Source organism: Elaeis guineensis, chromosome 13, assembly GCF_000442705.2.
Source record: "Elaeis guineensis isolate ETL-2024a chromosome 13, EG11, whole genome shotgun sequence".
Lineage (NCBI taxonomy): Eukaryota > Viridiplantae > Streptophyta > Magnoliopsida > Arecales > Arecaceae > Elaeis > Elaeis guineensis.
Window position 1 is genome coordinate 22,787,047 of NC_026005.2, and position 20,510 is coordinate 22,807,556.

Below are 20,510 nucleotides of genomic sequence, written 5' to 3' on the forward strand. Positions count from 1 at the left end.
AACTTAGACATTATGTAATAATTTAATCGACTTTGAGCATCCATAATTATTTTGAGATAATCAATTAAGATCCTAATTCTATCCTACTCTTACTAATCTAAGTTCTTATAATCTTTAACTTAAGCTCTGATACTACTCTATCACACCCAAAATTCAGCATCAGAATCGGATATGTGATGGCCGCATACTCCCCAGAATAAATCCTAAAGAATATGCAAGATCCATAAAATTACTTACAATCTCAACATCCTGTAAACATTATCGATCTCAATTCATAATAAATAATTCTATATTAACAATTATCAACCTTATATAATTTATAAAATTTGATCACCCAACTTCACTGATGGAACTCTATCTAATCCATCTTTTCAATCGTGATTCCAACCATAGCCAAATACATGTATCCTGTAACTCTTAAAAAAAAAGAGAAGGAAAAAGAGCGGTAAGCTTTACAGTCCAATAAAAATCTCTACACATCTAAATTAATATAATAATATAATTTAAAAATAATAATAAATATAAAATATGAAATCTCATATCAAATGTCTAGAATAATACAAACATCTATATAAACATATGTCAAATATTTATCTTGTCAAAAGAAATGCACCACCACATGTCAATAAGTGAACTCTGTTATTTAACATTAGTTTCATATCTTGTCATCTATTTTTTTTGTCACATATCCAGTTTTCTTAATTTTTTACTTTCTGACTTTGGACTAACCAAGACTATGTGACGACCTTTATTCAGATCGAATTTTCATGACCTTTCTTGAATCAAGTTTTCATGATCTTTCTCAGATCAAATTCTTACGATATTTTTTAGATCAAATTCTTTATGATCTTTCTCAGATCATATTCCCATACATAAGCTCATGAAAGCTATCCTAGATATAAGCTCCTGACTGGCTATTCCTCAATTTTTATCGGATCGAATTTTTATAATCTTTACCAGATCGAATTTTCATGCATAAGCCAATGAAGACTGTTCCACATAATGAGGCTAGTCCAAACTATATCTTTTTCATCCAATTATCATATGTTGATTTTATTAAATCAATTTTAGCTTATAGTATAATCAAGATAAGTATATCATGCCCACATAATCTTACCATAAATCATTGGTATACATATATAGTCGACAAATAATATACTTATATTGAAAAATCATACAAGAAACAATAGTGTCTACAACATGACAAATCCATTAATATGAATCGTAAAATCAATGATACAAATCTAACGATAAAAATAGCATATATAATGATGATTATGTATAGAAATTCTTATATTTATTGATGATTAATCCAAACAAAATAATTAACAAACTCCTCGATCTATGAGCTCGGAACAAGATATTCTACTTGACACCTTGTGTAAACAGTCGCACCTCTACATTATTAAAATCAAATATAAAAATCATAGATAATTAGGGACAATGAAAAAATTATGGTGGACACTCTAATATCATAAGTCCAGGACCCCCAGAACCAATCAAGTCTTGGGTTCGTCTAAGAACCTAGAACCCCCCACTAGTCCATAAAACTTCTAGAGAGAGAAAATCCATTAAGAGAGGGAGAAGAAGTTTAGAAAAAGAATATTCTAGAGAAAAAATTTAGAGAGAGAAAGTTATGAAGAGAGAAAGTGGAGAGAGAAGGTAGAGAGAGGAAAGAGGAAAGAGAGAGCAAATTCTTCCTTTTTTTTTCTTTTCTTTTATTTTGTTTCCTTTTCTTTTTCTTTTTTTTTCTTCTCACATCTTCTTTCTTCTTCTTTTTGTGAAAATAGGGGAGGGAAAAAGGATCAACCGACCATCCCACAGCAGCGACCCTGGATAGCAACCACCCCTCGTGGTTGTGGACCCATGTGACCTCAGCCTTCGGTAGTCGAATAAGGTCGGCACGATGGCTGCTCCGACGGAAAGAAAGAAAACAATAAAAACAGGAGAGGCTCGACCCCTAGTGAAATCCGGTGGTCGACGGCTAAATCTGACTGTTAAACTCCTCGTAGGATTCTGGAAAGAGAGGAGGAAGGAAAAGAAGGGGTCCTCACCTAGTCTCTGATGAAAAATCGACAGTGGTTCATCGAGGGACACACAGTGGAGCATGGTAGAAATCGCACTGCCTCACCAGCGATTTAACGAAAAATCGAGCAATGCCTAGAGGAAGGGATTTGGAGAATTTATAGATGGGAGATCTAGGACCTTTGCCGGAGTTTAAATCCTCCCTAGACTCCTTCGAAATCGAAGAGGAGAAGGAAGAAGGATTCCTTCAGAAGTCCTCTTTCATTCTTCTTTTTTTTTCTCTTTGTCCTTTTTTTTTTTGCCTGCTTTTACATTCGTGCTGGGATAAAATTGCGGTCCTTACAATATGTACAGAAAATAAAACAAAGCCTGGATAGGCTGACCAAAGAAGACCAAAATGCCCAGCTGACCATACAGAAAAAACCAAGGCCTCCCAAAGTGTAAAAAAGATATGGTAGCTAGTATACCAAAATATTTTAAGAAACATAAATATAGAAAAGGGGCAAGACTGCTTATATGCATAAGTAAAAGAAGGATAGGGCATAGAACTGTGGTGAGAAGTAAGATCGGCAAATCCACTATGATAATGATGAGGAGTCCACCAACTTGTCTCTCTGCTTCAGAATAATAAATCATCATCAGCCACACAGACATAAAGGAAGACAATTACACCCATCAATTGAGTAGTGAGATGTACAGCAAACCAATGTGCCAGGGCAATCTGGGCTTGATAGGCAATAAGATAGCGTGTGGAACTACAATGAGTAATTGATGAGGTGTTGATGCTTGGAGTAGGTAGCACATAGCACCATCCACAGCCCCAGAGGCACAGGTGCCCATATCATGTATGGAGAAGATTTCCAACAGAAAGCAGACAACCATACATAATCCGGGAGTTTCAGTAGAAGACAATAGCGGCCAGGTGTTTGACAATAGTAATAAACCATCAAAGCAGAATAGAGCCCAAGGGATAGTTAGGTTGGTAGCAGAAGCAGCGTGCCACAAAGCATGCCAAGGAATCAACAAATTTGGTTTACATACCTTTCCCATTGTACTGACCGAACAGACAATAGGGATAACAAAGAGTATACCAGAGAGGATAACTAAAAGTACTAGCCATGTCTAAAATAAGCAACAGAATAGGCATCAGCCACCAAAATTTTTGCAAAGTCTGGATATCCCTACAAATCGTTAGAATATAACACAAAATATCCTGCAAAGGCAAATTTAGAAGCCCAATCAGCAGCCTGATTCTCCTCCCTACAAATATGTGAAACAGGGGAATGCATAAGTGAGTGGGCCCGGTATCAGATGTCTAGTATCTAAGGAGAGAGAGCAAATCAGTTAAGAGACAGCTTCTTCAATCAAGATATAACAACTGCAGAATCACCCTGAATTTCAACTGAAGAAGGTTGGAAAGAATTTATAATATGTAACATACCCAACCATACCCCAATAAGCTGCGCAAAAGGGATTGACGAACTAGAAAGTAGTTCCCATCTGCAGCAAGCAATTGGCCATCATGATCTTGCATGACAAAACCTGCAGCAGCATGGTGACCATGCACAGCACCATCAAAGTATACCATGGGCACACCATAGGGAGGGGGCTTCGATAAGACAAAAGTAGGATATGTTAGTTGTGTAGACAGCAAAGATAGCTCCAGTACCTAAATTGGGTGTTTAGGGCAGAAATAATAGAAGCAGCTATAGAAAATTGGTCATAGAAAAAACAAATACATTGTCTTAATAGATCCATCAAGATAGAAACTTTATGTTGAAAAATTCGCTGATTTTGGGCTGTCCAGATAAGAGATGTGCTCGAACCTCCGGCCCCAAATTATGGTACCCTGCTTTCGTGCTCCCCCTTGCTTAGTCCATGCTTGCGCTGGTGCCTTTGCTGATCCAATGGTGAAGGAAGGACTCACGAGCATCAGCTTCTTCGGCCAGCAATTGCTCCAGGAATGGGAAATTGAGCTTCTCGCCTGAGCCCCTTGGAATTCGATCGCAGTGAGGTCGTAGGCCTGTGCCGCCTCCTTAGCTGTGTCAAATGTGCCGAGCTACTTGCGCACCACCTGTCGTGGATCCTAAATCTCTACCGCCCACTTTTCCTATGGTTGCAACCTCACTCCCTTGTTCTTCTACTTCCTCTTCTTTAGTCGGACGCCATCAACCTTTACCACCTCCACTTGCACCGTCATCTGCCGCCTCTTCCGTCGAGAAGAAGAAGTCATAGCCCAGACAGTTGTTGTTGACGTTGCACAGCCAGCATGTGTTGGGATGCATCAATTCAAGTGGTGGAGTGATGTCACCGGAGATGATGTGGACAAGGGCGAAGATGACAATGGACGACTCTTGCTCGTAGATGAGCTGGGAGAAGGGGATGGCTGGAGATGATGATCGGACTTCAGAAGAGGTAGGGAAAGATGTTGATGGATTCCAAAAGAGGGAGGTTGAGAAGAGGAGCCGGATGACCGTGGGATAAAAATAATGTCGTTAGTCCTCTTGAGAATATTATTTTTATCCCATGCAATAAGTACATTCCTATCGGTCAGGTATCCTTAGGTTTTATTATCCAAACACTCAATTCTAATTTTTATTGAATTTTTATCTCCAAAATTATTGTCCAAAATTTTATAAGATTCATAGACTGAACTCATATAATTGGAAAAATCAGTTTGGACTAGATATATTTAGACGAAAATCTGAGAATCTTTTAAGTGGGCTGACTCAAATTTCGTAGGGAGAAAAAAAATTCATATTATGATCATTTTTTTTTCTTATAAAATTTGAGCCAACCCACTAAAATGATGATCTTGAATAGCTGTAAAATAAGTTTAATATAATTTATAATCCTATATTTTTAATGATTAGACTACGAATCCTATAATATTTTATGCCCAACCATCCAAACATATCTTTGGTATTCTAGCTTCCTCAAGGATCTTCCCGTTCCATGGTGCCCTGCAAAATAAACATCAGAGGCTGTTTTAGTTGGTGAATTTATGAACGCAAGTTACAGAGAGGATACTGTTGGTAGTGAGTTTCCGTACCGGCCCATCTTTCTCCCTCCTCACTGAATGAAGCCAGCTAGTAGATCTGTTATCATGGAATGTTTTCTTTATCCTCCAAACTGTTTAGAGGCCTAGTCATTGGTGAACCTGAGGATCCATCTATGCTCCCAGCTCCAGCTGCAAACCATGGAAAGAGCGGAGGACCGAATCAACCGGGGGTGATTCACCTTTGCTACCGGTGTTGAGTAAAGGTTGAGATCAGTTATTCATGGTAGTTATGTGGCACATTTGGTATGAGTAGGAACGGCAGGATATTCTTGACAAAGAAGACCGCCTCTTGTGGTGTTTTGCTTCAGGTTCTACGCTCATTTGCTAGGTGGATCAACTTGTGCCCAGCCAACTCCTTCGACAGCCACAGGGCTGTTTCTTCTAGACTTACTTCCTTGCATTTGTGACCCCATCATGACTTCATTATTCTCTCTTGTACTTCACCTTGTGCAGTTTGCTGATTAATAAAATTTGGGGGGCCTCACTTCCTCTGTTTTCCTCAAAAAAAAAAAAAAAAAAGCAGGGTGATTCTACGTCTGAAGGAAAGACACTTACCCCTTTCAAGAACTGTCTACCTTGTTCGACGGAGTCCAAGACGATTTCCTAACAAGTGAACAGAAAATACATCAAGTCTACGGTCCATCAAGGTCACCAATGGATGCTTATAATGGAGCTTTTTGAGTAGGTTCACCACTTCACCTTGAGAGACAGCAACTGGGCTTTGATTGCCACGAGGCTTTCAGAAGAGCCAGCACAAAATAGAATTCAATCATCGGGAAAAGGAAGGCGAGGAGGTTGCCGAATGTTTCCACAGGTCGTAGGCCTCCTCGTGCAATAAACGCATGTTTGGAAGTCATGGATTTATTTGGAAGCTTTCCAATTATATGCTCCATTGACACTGGGTTACACAATTTATAAGAACTTTGGTCGGTTGGCGAGGACTTCCTGGGGCAAAAAAATCAAGAAAATATTTATAAAGCATAATCATACAAACTTCTGCTCTAAATCATCATCAAATGAAGCACCATTCAGCTGCTGCAGGCAAACAGCAGACAGCCTTTCACATGGATCAGTGACCGACAGAAAATCAAAACTGAAATGGGACCTCTGTTCGCCAACTCACTTGGGACCTTATTTATCCCCCGTTCTAGAATATGCTGTCCGCTATTCGGTCCTCTACAGCCGTCCCAATTCCCATCCGAGGAACTAGCCGTTGGAGGTGGTTTTGATTTGGAGGCAAGACTCAACGCGCATCTCTTTCTCTCAACCATTAGATTAATATGTTGGGTTTATGGAGTGGCTTGCATTTCGGCCATTCTCCCTCCCTCCTTCCTCTTTCATCCAACAGCAGAGACCTCGTCAACAGCTCCAAAAGAAAAATACCAACGCAACCAATTCCCCCCTTTCTCTTCTGTCATAACCACCATGTCATGAAGTAGTCGTGTCCCCCTCGCCGTCCCCTCAGCGGATTCCAAGGTCATTAAAACTGCCCCCTTCCTCCCACCTCTCTGAAAATCTCTAGTTTGTCCAAGAGGTGAATCTTCTCTCTCCTCCATTCTTCTTCTCCTTCTTCCTCTTTCTCTTACTCCTCCTCCACCTGCATTCCCATTGATCGTGAGTCCGTCTTCAACTGTTTCGGATTCCTCGGTTCATCCGGTTTTCTCTCTCCTTTTTTGCTCCGTTGTTATTTTTTATCTTGATTCTGACTTTGGCCTTTAATGGTGTCGTCCAATCCTTAACCGATGCAAAAGGTTCCGGTTTTAGCATTTGGCCATGACAAATTTTTTCCCTGTCTCTTGTTTTTTAGTTTTTTTTGTTGGAATACAATGCTATATTGTTTTCCGTTAATGTTGATAGCAGCATGTGCTTTGGAGTCAAAATTTAGTGCTTGGTTTGCTTTGATTGCATTAATGATTTCGCTCATTCCTTTGATTTCTCGATTTTTTTGTTCTGTTTTTGGACTTTCCATGTTGCAGGAAAAAAAAAAACTAAATCTTCAGTTTTTTTTCTCCCTTATTTAGAGATTTCCAATCTTCAAAAGATATATTTTTCACTGCTTATTTCCCATATCATGGCGCTACTTTTTGTTATTGATTTCAAGGTGATGGGATTTCAGGTGCTTGGAGAGGCGTACGTCCTGGTATCCTTGATGAGTTCTTAACTCTCCACCCCTTTGTTTTTTTAACCAGGTCCAGCTCGCACACGACCATGAGCGAGGCCATGTCAGGACCTCTTGACCGTTATGGAAAACCTGGTACATAGAAAATTTTAATAGAAAACAAAAATCTCCTCCATTTTGTGTTTTTTTGCTTCCTTAATTCCATGTTTCCAACCTGTGATTCTTTTCTTATTCTGTATTATCCTTTTTTCTCAAGAGAGAACTATTCTTTTAAAAAAGAGAGAAACATTCTAATATTATCTGATGCCTCAGAAAACTAGCTAATTTTTGTATTTGTATTGAGATTCAAATAGGCTCAATGAAATTGGATGGATTTGATTTGTGTAACAAAACCATAAATTTTCATGAATTGTCCTCCAAAGACAATAGCTGAATTGTAAAATATATATCTTTTTTTCGATATTTGGCATTGGGAACAAAGCATGTGGTGAGCCTCTATAGGCATAGAAATATAAAATGTAGAAGGAATGAAGAAAAAATATCTAGAAAATTATGAAGCCAAGAATCAGCAATGTAACTCGGGTCAGAATGATTTTCAGAAAAACCAAATCTTCATTAGCAGATAATGCTATGTCCATCTGATTTCTTGTTTCCTGATTCTTTAGTTTGTTAATTGTATGTCATAGAATCTGCAATAATTTATTATGCTCAGTTGTTAAACTTTCTTTAAGAAGTCTTTTCTTCTAGGAGAACCATTTTCTGAGAATCATTAATTATACAGGAGAATTGATTTTTCTTCTTTGTTAGTAATAATTGAGGTTTTCCATATTGCTCAAAAAATTGAGGTTTTCCATATGATACTGACTGTCATCTTTTGGTAATTGTTGCAGGTCTAGATGGCACCCGTGAAGAGAGGCGGGACAGAAGATCCGATGTTGAGAACTCAGAGGATGAGAGGAAGACCAGGATTGGATCTCTGAAGAAGAAGGCAATAAATGCCTCCACAAAATTCAGAAATTCATTGTCAAAAAGGGGTAGGAGAAGTAGTCGGGTCATGTCTGTCTCCATAGAGGATGTGCGCGATGCTGAAGAAATGCAGGCTGTTGATGCCTTCCGCCAAATTCTCATTTTGGAAGAGTTGCTACCATCAAGACATGATGACTATCATATGATGCTAAGGTCTTCTTCATACCTGATTCTTGATTTGAGAACAATGGCACCCAACTTACCCTGAGATAGTGATTAAGGCTTAATATGCTGATTTTCAAGTACTTCTTTGGATGGAAGGGACTTATGTGCTCAATAGTCACAAAGTCCGTGGTCGAAGTGAATGTTTTTGGTTGTTAATATTTGGAATTTTTAATAGACTTACAGTGCAATTATTTCAGTGTTCAATTGATTGTATATATCAATGTCTCGATATCCATGAGCCAAAGCATTAATTAATCTATTATGCAGATTTCTGAAGGCCCGGAAATTTGACATTGAGAAAACAAAGCAAATGTGGGCTGATATGCTCCAATGGAGGAAGGAATTTGGAGCTGACACCATTGTTGAGGTAACCTTCTTTGCCTCTGAGATACAGTTCTCAGCTTGGTGTTGCATATGTTTGACTTGCAACTTAAGTATGCCCATATTTACTTCGCATCATTTTTTCTCCGGGAGTATGATATTACACCTAATGCTCATGTTTTATATTCTATTAATCTATTAGGATTTTGAGTTCAAGGAGCTTGATCAAGTCTTGGAATACTACCCACAAGGTCATCATGGTGTAGATAAGGAAGGCAGGCCAGTCTACATTGAAAAACTAGGACAAATTGACACCAATAAGCTAATGCAAGTTACGAACATGGATCGCTATATCAAATACCATGTGAAGGAGTTCGAGAGGACCTTTAACGTCAAGTTCCCAGCTTGCTCAGTTGCAGTAAAACGGCACATTGACCAAAGCACAACAATTCTTGATGTGCAAGGAGTGGTATGACAATGGTTGCTTCTGCATTTTCTAAGTTCGCACAAAACCTTCTATTTTGAAAAATATATCCATAGAAAACTGAAATTCTGGAACATTTTCCATTAGCAGCCCCATATAACTTCCTCCATTGAGAATCACCAAAGCATATGCTTGCTTTTTTTAGCATTGGTTGAAATTTAAGATGAATCCTCTTAACATTCACTTATTAGGGTAAATTTGTTTTGCTTTTCTTTTATTTGTTCCTTCTTTCTGACATGAACATGTCATGCTTTTGGACCTTAGGGGATGAAACAATTCAACAAGGTCGCAAGAGATTTGATCAGCCGTCTTCAGAAAATTGATGGTGATAATTATCCTGAGGTACCTCTCGTTTGTGCCACACGAACTTGGTAGTTATACAACAATCATATTGAAGTGACCACTGTAAACTAACATATCAGAAATATTGGTTCTGCTGCAGACCTTGTGCCGCATGTTCATTGTCAATGCAGGACAGGGATTTAGACTGCTATGGAACACTGTGAAGGGCTTCCTCGATCCGAAGACCACTGCAAAGATCCACGTAAGCTTTCCTTATCTCTTTATAATGTGGTGTGTTTAACACAAATACTAGCTAATAGTTGCTGCTTCTATCAGGTTTTGGGAAATAAGTACCAAAGTAAGTTGCTTGAAGTGATTGATGCCAGGCAAGTTTTATTGGATAGAGTGCTTTTCTTTTTCTTTCTTTCTAATTTTTGGTCCAGATTTTCCATACTCGATTGTGAATGATAACTTACTGAAATGTCTTTTCAAAATCATATACAATAATCGTATCTGGTCTTCCTTTCATTGTTTTTTACCAGTGAATTGCCAGAGTTCCTTGGTGGCACTTGCAACTGTGAAGGAGGCTGCCTTCGGTCTGACAAAGGCCCATGGAAGGATCCTGAAATTCTGAAGGTGTCTCATCTCATCCTTTTCTCTTTGTTTATATCAGAGCTGTTGAAAGTTCATCTAATATGGTTTAGTGCTTCACCAGATTCTTACTTAATAATCTGATGTGTAGATTGTGCAAAGTGGCATGGCAAGATGTGGAAGGTCATGCCAGGCTACTTCTGGCGCAGATGAGAAAACAATCTCCGAGGATGAGGTAGTGTACCCTAAGGTGACAAACAGATCCACCGATGTCTTCATTCCTTTCATTTTTTGCCTCTTTGCAAACTTGTGTATTTACAGGTGTATTCCAGTACTGATGGCTACATTACTTTCCTTTTCTTCCCAACATGAAGAAGCAAGACTCATTCTTTGGAGAGACTATTTTAGCTGCCGATGATGTGCGGCCTCCCTCTCCCATAATGTCAAGGGTGATTGAACACCCACACTTGTCACCTGTTCGGGAGGAAGTTGTCAGTCCAAGTTACCAGGTGAGTTTCAGAGATCTTGGCCCAGCTTGGCAATTTGTATCTCTTTGCTTAGCTCATTCACACCTTATTCTGGGCAAAGCTACTTAACTGATGGCTCATTGAACATATAGCTTTGCTCAGAAAATAGCACATTGGAAGTTCAGCGATTTATTCTTGTTGATCTATTAATGAGCAAGACCAATTACTATGCCCTATTTCAGCCTTGGCATTGAAGAAACATTGCTGGATATTAATGTTGCCTTGGGAAGTAATTCATATCATTATTTTCAAGCAAGATTTACTCAATTTCCTTTTCATAGTTCGCTTTATGATTCAAACATAGAAAGGAGATTTTACCGAGTGTTTGTGCATGCCAAAAGAGTCATCGAATCTGTTAGAACTGCATTTGAAGTTCGAGGAACAGCTAGATCTTTAGAACTTTATGAGCAATTTCAGCTTTAGACACCATTTTTTCCAGACTCCATTTTCTAATCGTTGGCATGGTCTTAGCTTACCCTCATCTTAAGTGGTAGGTAAACATAGGAGATATCAAAGATAAGCAAATTCAGAGAATCTCAAAGCAGTCTTTAGTAACTGAGCTTGTCATTCTGGATTTCTCCATTTTACTTGGTGATTCGAGACAATTTACACTGCACCTGATATAATTTTTCATGAATTTTCTCTAAACTTTCAGGTCCAAAGCGCCAAAGAGAGCTTCCCTACTCCAGTTGCAGATGATGATTTTATCCCAATGGTCGACAAGATTGTGGATGCCAACTGGAGTAAAGAAGTGATGAATGAAGAACAACTTGCCCCTTCTAAAGGTCTACATACCACTCTTGAACCTCCATCAGGATTTCATAATTTCGTATATGAGGGGCCTCAAACATTACCACAACCCACAACCCACTCTCAAGTTGTTGCAAGCTAATAGGAGCTTCTAAAAACTTTAAGGATATCGCTTGTTCTAGAGCACAACCAAAGATCTATTTGTTCTTATTCTTCACAGGTTTCTACACCCTATCTGATGTTTACAAGGGTCCTGATGGGTTTAGCAACCACATCCTTGCCGGAGTCATGGCCTTTGTCATGGGCATCGCGACCATGCTCCGAGTGACCCGTGTCATGCCCAAGAAGTTTGTTGATGCAGCCATTGACTATGCCAGACCTGTCTACTGTGCAGAGACAATGGTTAAAGGCCAGATGCAGCAGCACTTGCCCGCATCAACTGTCTCGGCTGCTGAATTCTCCTCCGCCATGAAGCGCCTCGGGGAGCTGGAAGAGAAGGTGAACATCCTCAGCATGAAGCCCGCCGAGATGCCCGTCGAGAAGGAGGAGCAGTTGAAGGATGCTGTGAGCCGTGTGAATGCCATGGAAGCAGAGCTTGCAGCAACCAAGAAGGTAATGTCAGAGGATAGAGTTTCAAGTTCATGCATCCTTGATATTTTAGAATGTGATTCGATTTTTTGGTGCAATTATTAAAAGTTTACATATGTCTTGTTTTTCTTTTTTTCCCTGTAGGCTCTGGAGGATGCCCTTGCTCGACAGGAGGAGCTTGTTGCTTACGTCGACAAGAAGAAGAAGAAGAAGAGCAAGTTGGTTAGTTACGTTAAACCGTAAAATTTCTCAAGCATCCTGTCATTTAGACCAATCTTCTTCTATCATGCAATTCCTAGGACATCTGCACTTTTCTTTAGGCTGGAACGTAATGCCATGAATTTGGCCGGTCAGAGATATAGCCAAGATTTCTTGCGGCTATCTGCCATTCCATCCATTTTAAGAATGTAGAACTTTGCTGAAAGAAATGCTTCAATTTCGCTCCGGATTTTGGAGCTATTTGGTTGGACTTTTTACTCAGAAACATAGGTATTCCCACCATAGTAAGGGGTCCTACTCATATTTAGCAACTGCATTCATCTCCCTCCTCCTCATCAACATATTTCTTTATGCATTTACCTTTTTCATTGCAGAACCCATTTTGCTGGTAACTGGAGGACAAAAGAAGCTGCAGGTTTTGAAAATAGAGCTGTGTATTTGACGTAGCTGGCTGACCATTCTCTTGTCAGCAAATATACGAATGTACTCCTTTACGTTTTGTATTTGCCAAATTGATCAGTTGAATATAAAAAATTCATGAATCTCCTACCATCAAACTGTCCTAAGCAAATAGGTGGTGTACATTTTCTGCATGAAGTGCGAGTTGTCTGGTGATTGTGCTGTTTTGGCTAGCTTGAAATCACCCGAATAGCGCGTCTATTCTCCTTCCTTCCTCTTGTATGATGGCCCAGAAAGATAATTTACAGAGAGTATGTATTTGGGGATGTAATGCCGTTAGACTGGTTATCACCCAAGTGATCACACAATTTTTGAGATTACTTTTGTACTTGCCACTTATCCAAAGCTCTCTAAGAACTCTTCAGATTATGGCTCGTCTTGTACAAAAATGAAGTGTTATAGAAATGACCCAAGATCCCCTATTTATAGAATTCATATGGATACGAAGGGGAAGGACACAACCCTTGTACACGACCTTAATGCAACTGATTCTATGTGAAAAGACACAATCCTTGTGCAACTGATTCTACGTGAAAGTTGTTATCGTTGGATATAAATTTTGGCCATATGCCAATGTTATAGACATCAACAAGAAGCATTCCCCTATTCATTTGCGGTTGGCTTGCAGCACAGAAGGAAGGAAAAAGGGTGGTTGGCTCCAGTTTCATCTCCATCGCCTTTTTCGAGCGGCATCAATCTTAGCTTAGTGGTTCTGCTCAGCCAGGACATAACGAAATTTTTGTCGGCACTCTTGTAATATTTAATGTTCCTACTTCTAGTTGGTCATATTTAACGTTCCTACTTCTAGTTGGTAACCTGGATCTTGCACCAACCATGCGTGAGAAAGCCATGCAAGCCTTGAAGAGAAGGGCCATGGAAATACACCTTGTTTCATGGAAATACACTTTTCCACAACTTCTATATATAAGTTAGATTATTTAGGCAAAATTTCGTATATATAGATGTTTGGTCCCTCCTGAAATTCCTACCACCTCCCGTCGCCGTTCATCACCAAAAAGTCCCTCTTCCTTTCCCTATTTTCTTCTATTTTTTCCTTATTTCCTGTTCTTGGTTTGAAGGCATTGTAGCAGTGGATTTATGGCCCAAACACCTCTAAGAGCTACGTAATATTTTAAGAAAACTTTCTCTTTGATTTCTTCTTGAAGGTAGATTGAGATTCTCGAGTTTTATTTGCTGATTTTTTGGGGAAAAATTGGATGCTCGGAGTGCTCTGTTTTTTGTTTGGCCATCCGTATTTATTGTTCTTCCGGCACCGTCCGGTGCCATCCGTCGTCATCGGCCACCGAATCGGGAAGCTGTGGTTGTGCCGCCACGAGCGCCTCCCTAGCCGCCTGTCTGCCTGTGCAAGGACCCCTATTTCGGGTAAAAGTGGGGATTTGAATGAATCCCCTGTTCTGCGGCCAAACCAAAGGAAGAGGAAGAAGGAGGAAGAAAGAGAAAAGAAAAAGAAAAGGAAAAAAAGAAAAAAAAAAAAAAAATCTCTCTCCTCTCTTCTCTCTCTACTTTCTCTTTTTAAAATTATCTCTCTCTAAAATTGTCTCTCTTATTTTTTTTTTGACCCCTCCCGTAAAAGTTGGTATGGTCCACCCAGATGGGCATGAATCTACTTGTTTCATTGATTACCCGAAAGAGAGCCTAAATCTTTCACCATTATCTCTATCGGTCAAAAGTGTTAAATGTAATATCACCAACGATCATCCATGTTTGCTCTTGTATTCAGTCACGATCCCTCGTTCGACCTAACCTCTCTTTAAGAATACACATGCTTGCATTGTACATATGCCCCTCCAAACATGACATGTTTTTTTTTTTTTTTTTCTGTGGTCCAAATTATTTTCTCCCTTTTTATTTCCACAGACATCTTTGGCAACCCATCTAAGTCTTTTGGTCCCGTTGCAACACAAGCTGTTGTCCGATCTACCAGAATTATTTGTTGACTGGAACAATATTATCTTACAATTATCTGGAATGCACCTTTGTGAAGATCGCTTGAAATAATTTCTCAATAGAAAGTGGAAAGCAGAACATGGTTTTATATGGTGTTTCGTCGCTCCTCCTGGGTTAATTCTAAATTTCCACGTGTTTTGAGTGTGCTTTTAGTCCCCTTCCCCTGAAGACAATAGCAAGAGAGTGACACTTTAAACCCATTACAATGTCATCGTTCCGGCTCAATATGGAGAGAGAATGTTGTTTTACCATTAGACATGCAATCTCTTGCTTAAACAACAACAACCAGACTAGCACCAAGGAAACGTAGTTCACGGCCTATCACGTGCATAGGTCAAGTGATTCACATTACAAGAGTCCAAACCAGTTTTCATGGAACATTCCTGATGCTACTTTTAGGATTGACACCATACAAAATGCAAGATAGTGAAACAACTCACGAGTTATATAGATTGATGTTTCTAGTTACTAAATCTTCTTCCAAGGTTACAAAGAGAATCGAAGTTTTATTCACCAAACAATGAGAACTGTTTGTAGCTGGCCAAACCAATACATCCCAATAGTTTGCGACTGGGAATAAGATACAGTGGTCAGATATGGAGCACCCCCACAAAAATCACAGGTTCTGATACTCAATTCGCCATTTAAAACTCAAAAAATTTCAGAACTCTTCCCCAAGTTGGACCATCGCCTCAAGTAGGACTACCAAAGTATGTTTAATATCTATAACTAATTAAACTGTTTGCTGGTGCTGGCGAGAAAACACTGCCAACTCGATACCCGCACCACTCTTCAAAACTAACCATATAAAGCAACTTTTCTGGAACTCACACAATCCATTCTGATAGTGCTCGTATATGTTGGGTGGATGTCTGATTAAGACACCATCTCTCAAGATCTTTTTAGTATCATGCGATGCAGCAAAAAATAAAATAAAATAAAATAAAAACAATCAAAATACGTGGATCAGTTACAAAAAGGCTCGTCTCCACGGAGCATGCAAACTTCACTATGAGAAAAAAAATTTTACAAGAGGAGATCCCACCCTCAATCCTCGTACACTTAATTTCTCTCTCACAGAAAGTTCTTTCTCACAAAAACTTTCTCTTGGAAGACCCCATGAACTCCTGAAGCGACTGTTATCCGCTGTCTAGGAGCCTCCCTACTCCTTCTCTCACAACCTGACGTATCTCTCTCTCTTCACGGGGTTCTGGCCTTTTTGGATTCACGCACGGAGCCTTTCGCGTGTCCACGGGGAAAAACAAGCCACACCCCTTTCTCTGTTCACGCACAGGCCTTTTAAAGCCTTAAAAAACAAAATAGAATAGGTTTAGGACTCCTAGTATCAACCAAATAAAGTCCTGGACGATTGGATTGAAACCCAGATCAACTCACGTCCTCCGATTGCACATTGGTCCACAGAATAGTATCGTGAACCGTGAGAAACGCGTGGAAAATGCATATGTGGTCTACAAACCCAGTCATGGACCACCCAATCCACCGTGGACTGGGGTACAGGCGAACTGAGCCTGTGCGTGCATGCGCATGGGCCTGGGCCGGCCCGCGTGTCTGGGCCCGGGCCACGTGCCCGCGCCTGGGCCTGCCCGAGTGCCCGCACCTGGGCCATGCCCCGCGTAGGGGTCGCGCGACCCTGCACCGGGCCACGTCGTGCACGTCCGGCCCGCACGCTGGCCGCGCACGGCCACGCCGCCGCCAGCCGTCGGCGGTCCTCCACCACCTCGGATTCCATGCCGACTTGAAAAGTATGTATCTTCTCCGTCCGAGCTCCATTTGGGATGATCTTGGTCTCGTTGGACTTTATTTTTTATCGCGAATCTCGCTGTGGGCTCAATATGGATCGAATCTCGAGACATCAAATCCTAACAATCTTCACCTCGATTCGATATTCGACCTCCTCTTAACTCCAAAAGCTTCTGAATCTTCTCGCCTCCATGTCCTGAGACAATCGCCTGCTGATCATGGATGGGCAAACATGGGGGTCGAGCCAAGCCACTCGATCCCATCTCCATCATATGTTGTGCTCCTCCTGACCTGAGACCTACTCGGGGCATCTTTCTGCGGCAATAGGAATCTAACCTGGCGATATCACCTCTCATCCTTCTGAGTCTCCTGTCTCGTGCCCGATCCACCTCCACCTAGAGCTCCAACTCACTCTGGGCTCCTCCTGGCTCTTGAAGCTCCACCTTGCACTGGGCTCCCTGTCAGATAATAATGTCCTCTGCTCCCCTTCTTCCCCTCCAGCATAATCCTATCGCCGCATTGCACCCTCAGGATTCCTCCACCAGCTACCGTCCTGTAGCCTCTCGAATCCAGTCTGCTCAGTGAGATAAGATTTCATCTAAAATTGGGTATGTATCGAACCTCCAACAATCTCCTCATTGCACCATCATGCGTCCTCTAGCTAATCGTCCCGATGCCTCTGATCGCACAACTCAATCCATCCGGCAGATATACAGTGCCCTCACTGTTCTTCAGGAAATCAAACTGCTCCTCTCTGCAACATACATTATGGGTGTATGCAGAATCTAATATCCACTGCTAAAAAGAAGTAGATACCTCATCTGATATCTCCAAGACATCTTCATCTGAATCGCTGTCGATCATCGCCACAGCAGCCATCATCCAATTTTTGAGTTGAGGGCAATCTCTGGCTAGATGCCCCAACTCCTCACACCGGTAATATCTGATTTTGCTCAAGTCCCTCCTGGACTTGAACCGCCCTCATTGCGATCTTCTGTCGCTCTGTCTACCACCTTCTGCTCCTCCAGAAACCACCAAAGCTGAGCTACCACCACCTGAGCTCAAAGTCGGGTTCTTCCTCCTGAGAACTTCATTTTAGAATATCACCGCGGTGACCTCGTCCATCTTGATGGTGATCTTCCCCACTAGAAGAGCAGTTACCAATGACTTGTACGAAGGTGGAAGCGACACTAGTAAAATCAGCACCCTGGTCTTCTTCTCAACATTCTCACCAACGCTGAAAAGGTCGGTGAGGATCTTCTGGAAGTGATTTAGATACTCTTGCACGCTCTGTCCCTCAGCCATCCACAGTTGGTAGAACTACTTTCAGAGGAAAAGAGTGTTGGTGAGAGATTTTGCCATGTACAACTCCTCGAGCTTCGACCACAGCACTATCGAGGAAGTCTCGCTAGCACGTGGATCACCACCTCATCCGCTAGGTACATATGGATGGTACTCACCGTCTGCATTTGTAGCCGTTTTCAATCCCGCACCTCCATGGTGGTCAGCTTCACCTCACACAAGAAAGCATCAATCAACCCTTGTTGGATGAGCACATCCTTCACCCTTGCCTACCACAAGGAGAAATTACTTTTTTCATCAGATTTGTTGATCTCCATCTTGATTGATCATGTCTTCTCCATCTTCAATCTTGCTCACCACCACTGTAATCTGCGTCTTTGTACCGCCTCGCTCTGATACCACTTGTTGGATAGATGTCTGATCAGGACACCACCTCCCAAGACCTTTTCAGTACCACACAATGCAGCAGGAAGAAAGAAGAAATAAAATAAAAACAATCAAAATACGTGGATCAGCCACAAAAGAGCTCGCCTCCACGGGGCATGAAAATTTCACTATGAAAAAAGAAATTTTACAAGTGAAAATCTCACTCTCAAACCTCGTACATCCAATTTCTCTCTCATAGGAAGTTCTCCCTCACAAAAACTTTCTCTTGGAAGATCCTTATAAACCCCTGAAGTGACTGCTATCCGCTATCTAGGAGCCTCTCTGCTCCTTCTCTCATAACGTGATGTGTCTCTCTCTCTCTTCATGAGGTTTTGGCCTTCTCGGATTCACGCACGAAGCCTTCCGCACGTCCATAAGGAAAAACAAGCCACACCCTTTTCTCAAACAAAACAGAAAAGATTTAGGACTCCTAATGTCAATCAAATAAAGGCTTGGATCGTTGGATCGAAATCCAAATCAATCCACACCCTTCGATCATGTATCGATCTATAAAATAGTACCGTAGACCGTGAGAAACATATGAAAAATGCATCTGCGGTCCACGAACCCGATTGTGGACCACCCGATCCACCGGGGTACACACGATCCACCGGGGTACACACGAACTGAGCCCGCACGTGCATGCGTGTGGGCTTGGGCCGGCCCGCGCCTGTGCCTGGGATGCGCCCTGTGCTGGGCCACGCGACCCCATGCCGGGCCGCGCCCTGCACGTCTAGCCCGCGTGCTGGCCGCCGGTGATCCTCCATCACCTCGAATTTCGTATCGACTTGAAAAGTGCGTATCCTCTTCATTCGAGTTTCGTTTGGGATGATCTTGATCTCGTTAGATTTTATTTTTCGTCGCGAACCTCGTTGTGGGCTCAATGTGGATTGAATCTCGAAGTATCAAATCCTAACATGTATATACCACTTCTCTGACTCCTTTCTATCACTAGCCAAATTTCTTACTCCAAAATGGCCGGAGCCTAAATGAGTGGTCTCAGGAGCTATTTGGAACTAGATTGATGTGGCAATGCTGGCTGAGGAGACCGACAAAATTGCACACCAGCTAGGCGGTCACCAATTCCCAAATGAGCTTGATAAAGTAATCAGCATTGGAATGTCAGCAATGTTTTGGCCTGAGCATAGACTGTATTATTGTTCAGATGAAACTAATTGCAAATTCATACTATTTGCCTCACGGAAAATGACATAGATTTATGGAAGGATTGGAGGAATCTTAAGGTTACGGCTGATCTTGAGAGTTGAGAACAAAGGATTAGGGGTACCTGGTGATATCTAGAAAATTTTAATTGGGTTAGATAAGCTAATTGAGCAATTCTTCTTATGGATTTTATGTGGTGATAATGAACCTTACTTTCACGAAATAATTAAATTCTTATAAATTGCTTGATATCAACATTAGTTTAATTTATCAATATTTAGATGCTAGTAAATTTAGATTTTCACGCTTGATTGGGTATGTTGCATGGTAGAGGTGAGCGTCTCTCTCACATGCTCCCTGTGATTTTTGCTGACTCATTAAAATTTGTTTTGGCCATAAGAATCATGTGCTTTTCTGGCCTTGAACTATTTTTGGAAATAGTGTTTATGACTAGTTGAGGTTTCTCTTTACTGTGGAATGAGTTTTCAATGATTTAATTGGAATTAACATTTTTATTAAGATATAACCCTATTTTCTAAAGCTTGGTAACTAACTGTAGATGTCGATAGAAATACTTTGGTTGGTTCAATTTACTTTAAATGAGAGTTGAATATAATATGGTTTTGGGATGGTTTGTAATTATGAATAAATGTACCTACTGAACCCAAATATTGTTTTCACACTGGTTCACGAAACTTTTGTATTGATTCTGCATGTACAGAGGTTATGCTTGAGTTTCATTTTTGGATATGGACTAATAATATTTTATCGATTCCCGATCATGGGACGTGAGCATGATATTTCCCATATGGATCATGGGGTGCAAGTGAAACATCTCGGATATCCAAGCGTAGAGATAAGTGTGACATTGACGATTCTAATCACAGCATGTAAGTACGACATTTTTTGTGCCTAATTATAGGATGCAGGAATGATAATGATTTAGTCCAAATATGGAAATTTAATTATTCTTCTATCGTAAAATTTGGAATCTTTGTCATTTCAAATCATTGTATGAAATCATGAAGTTTGTATAATTTGGAGATGGATGAATTCATATGCAATTCATTTATTTATGAGTAACACAGACTTGTAACTTTATTGTTAATGAATTGCTTATGCCTCTATATTCATTTAGTAGCTGTATTTATACTTATTATTTTCATTAATGCTATCTATATGTGTGTTCGTCGGGATACTTAATGAAATAAAGTTTTTAATGAATTATTTAGGGTATGTGAAGGGAATTTAACCTACTAAATAATGCTCTAT

The 20,510-nt window shown here is 40.6% G+C and overlaps 1 protein-coding gene and 1 pseudogene across 4 annotated transcripts; one reads left to right on the forward strand and one right to left on the reverse strand.

Moving 5' to 3' along the window:
• Positions 1–3,741: 3,741 nt before the first annotated feature.
• LOC140853117 (uncharacterized) lies at positions 3,742–5,979 on the reverse strand (annotated as a pseudogene).
• A 536-nt stretch (positions 5,980–6,515) lies between these two features.
• Positions 6,516–12,700, forward strand: LOC105056246 (phosphatidylinositol/phosphatidylcholine transfer protein SFH6). Of its 4 annotated transcripts, none has more exons than XM_029267895.2 (15): positions 6,516–6,620; positions 7,276–7,340; positions 8,096–8,384; positions 8,664–8,763; positions 8,920–9,186; positions 9,466–9,543; positions 9,644–9,745; positions 9,820–9,869; positions 10,026–10,119; positions 10,226–10,324; positions 10,449–10,583; positions 11,257–11,386; positions 11,746–11,963; positions 12,084–12,161; positions 12,533–12,700. In XM_029267895.2, exons 2-15 carry the CDS (start codon positions 7,295–7,297, stop codon positions 12,548–12,550), a joined length of 1,704 nt encoding a protein of 567 aa, XP_029123728.1. In that variant the 5' UTR covers positions 6,516–6,620; positions 7,276–7,294; the 3' UTR covers positions 12,551–12,700. The 4 variants fall into 4 exon arrangements, with proteins under 4 accessions (XP_029123728.1, XP_019710006.1, XP_029123732.1 ...); XM_019854447.3 differs by having other exon boundaries at positions 6,517–6,620; positions 7,203–7,340; XM_029267899.2 differs by having other exon boundaries at positions 6,517–6,620; positions 7,203–7,340; positions 10,226–10,309.
• Positions 12,701–20,510: the final 7,810 nt, after the last annotated feature.

Excerpts from the sequence above, each read along its gene's own strand:
- LOC105056246 (XM_029267895.2), top strand. The coding sequence starts at position 7,295 with ATGAGCGAGGCCATGTCAGGACCTCTTGACCGTTATGGAAAACCTG. Across the intron at positions 8,385-8,663 it reads GACTATCATATGATGCTAAG|ATTTCTGAAGGCCCGGAAAT; the intron begins GTCTTCTTCATA and ends TCTATTATGCAG. Across the intron at positions 10,120-10,225 it reads AGGATCCTGAAATTCTGAAG|ATTGTGCAAAGTGGCATGGC; the intron begins GTGTCTCATCTC and ends TCTGATGTGTAG.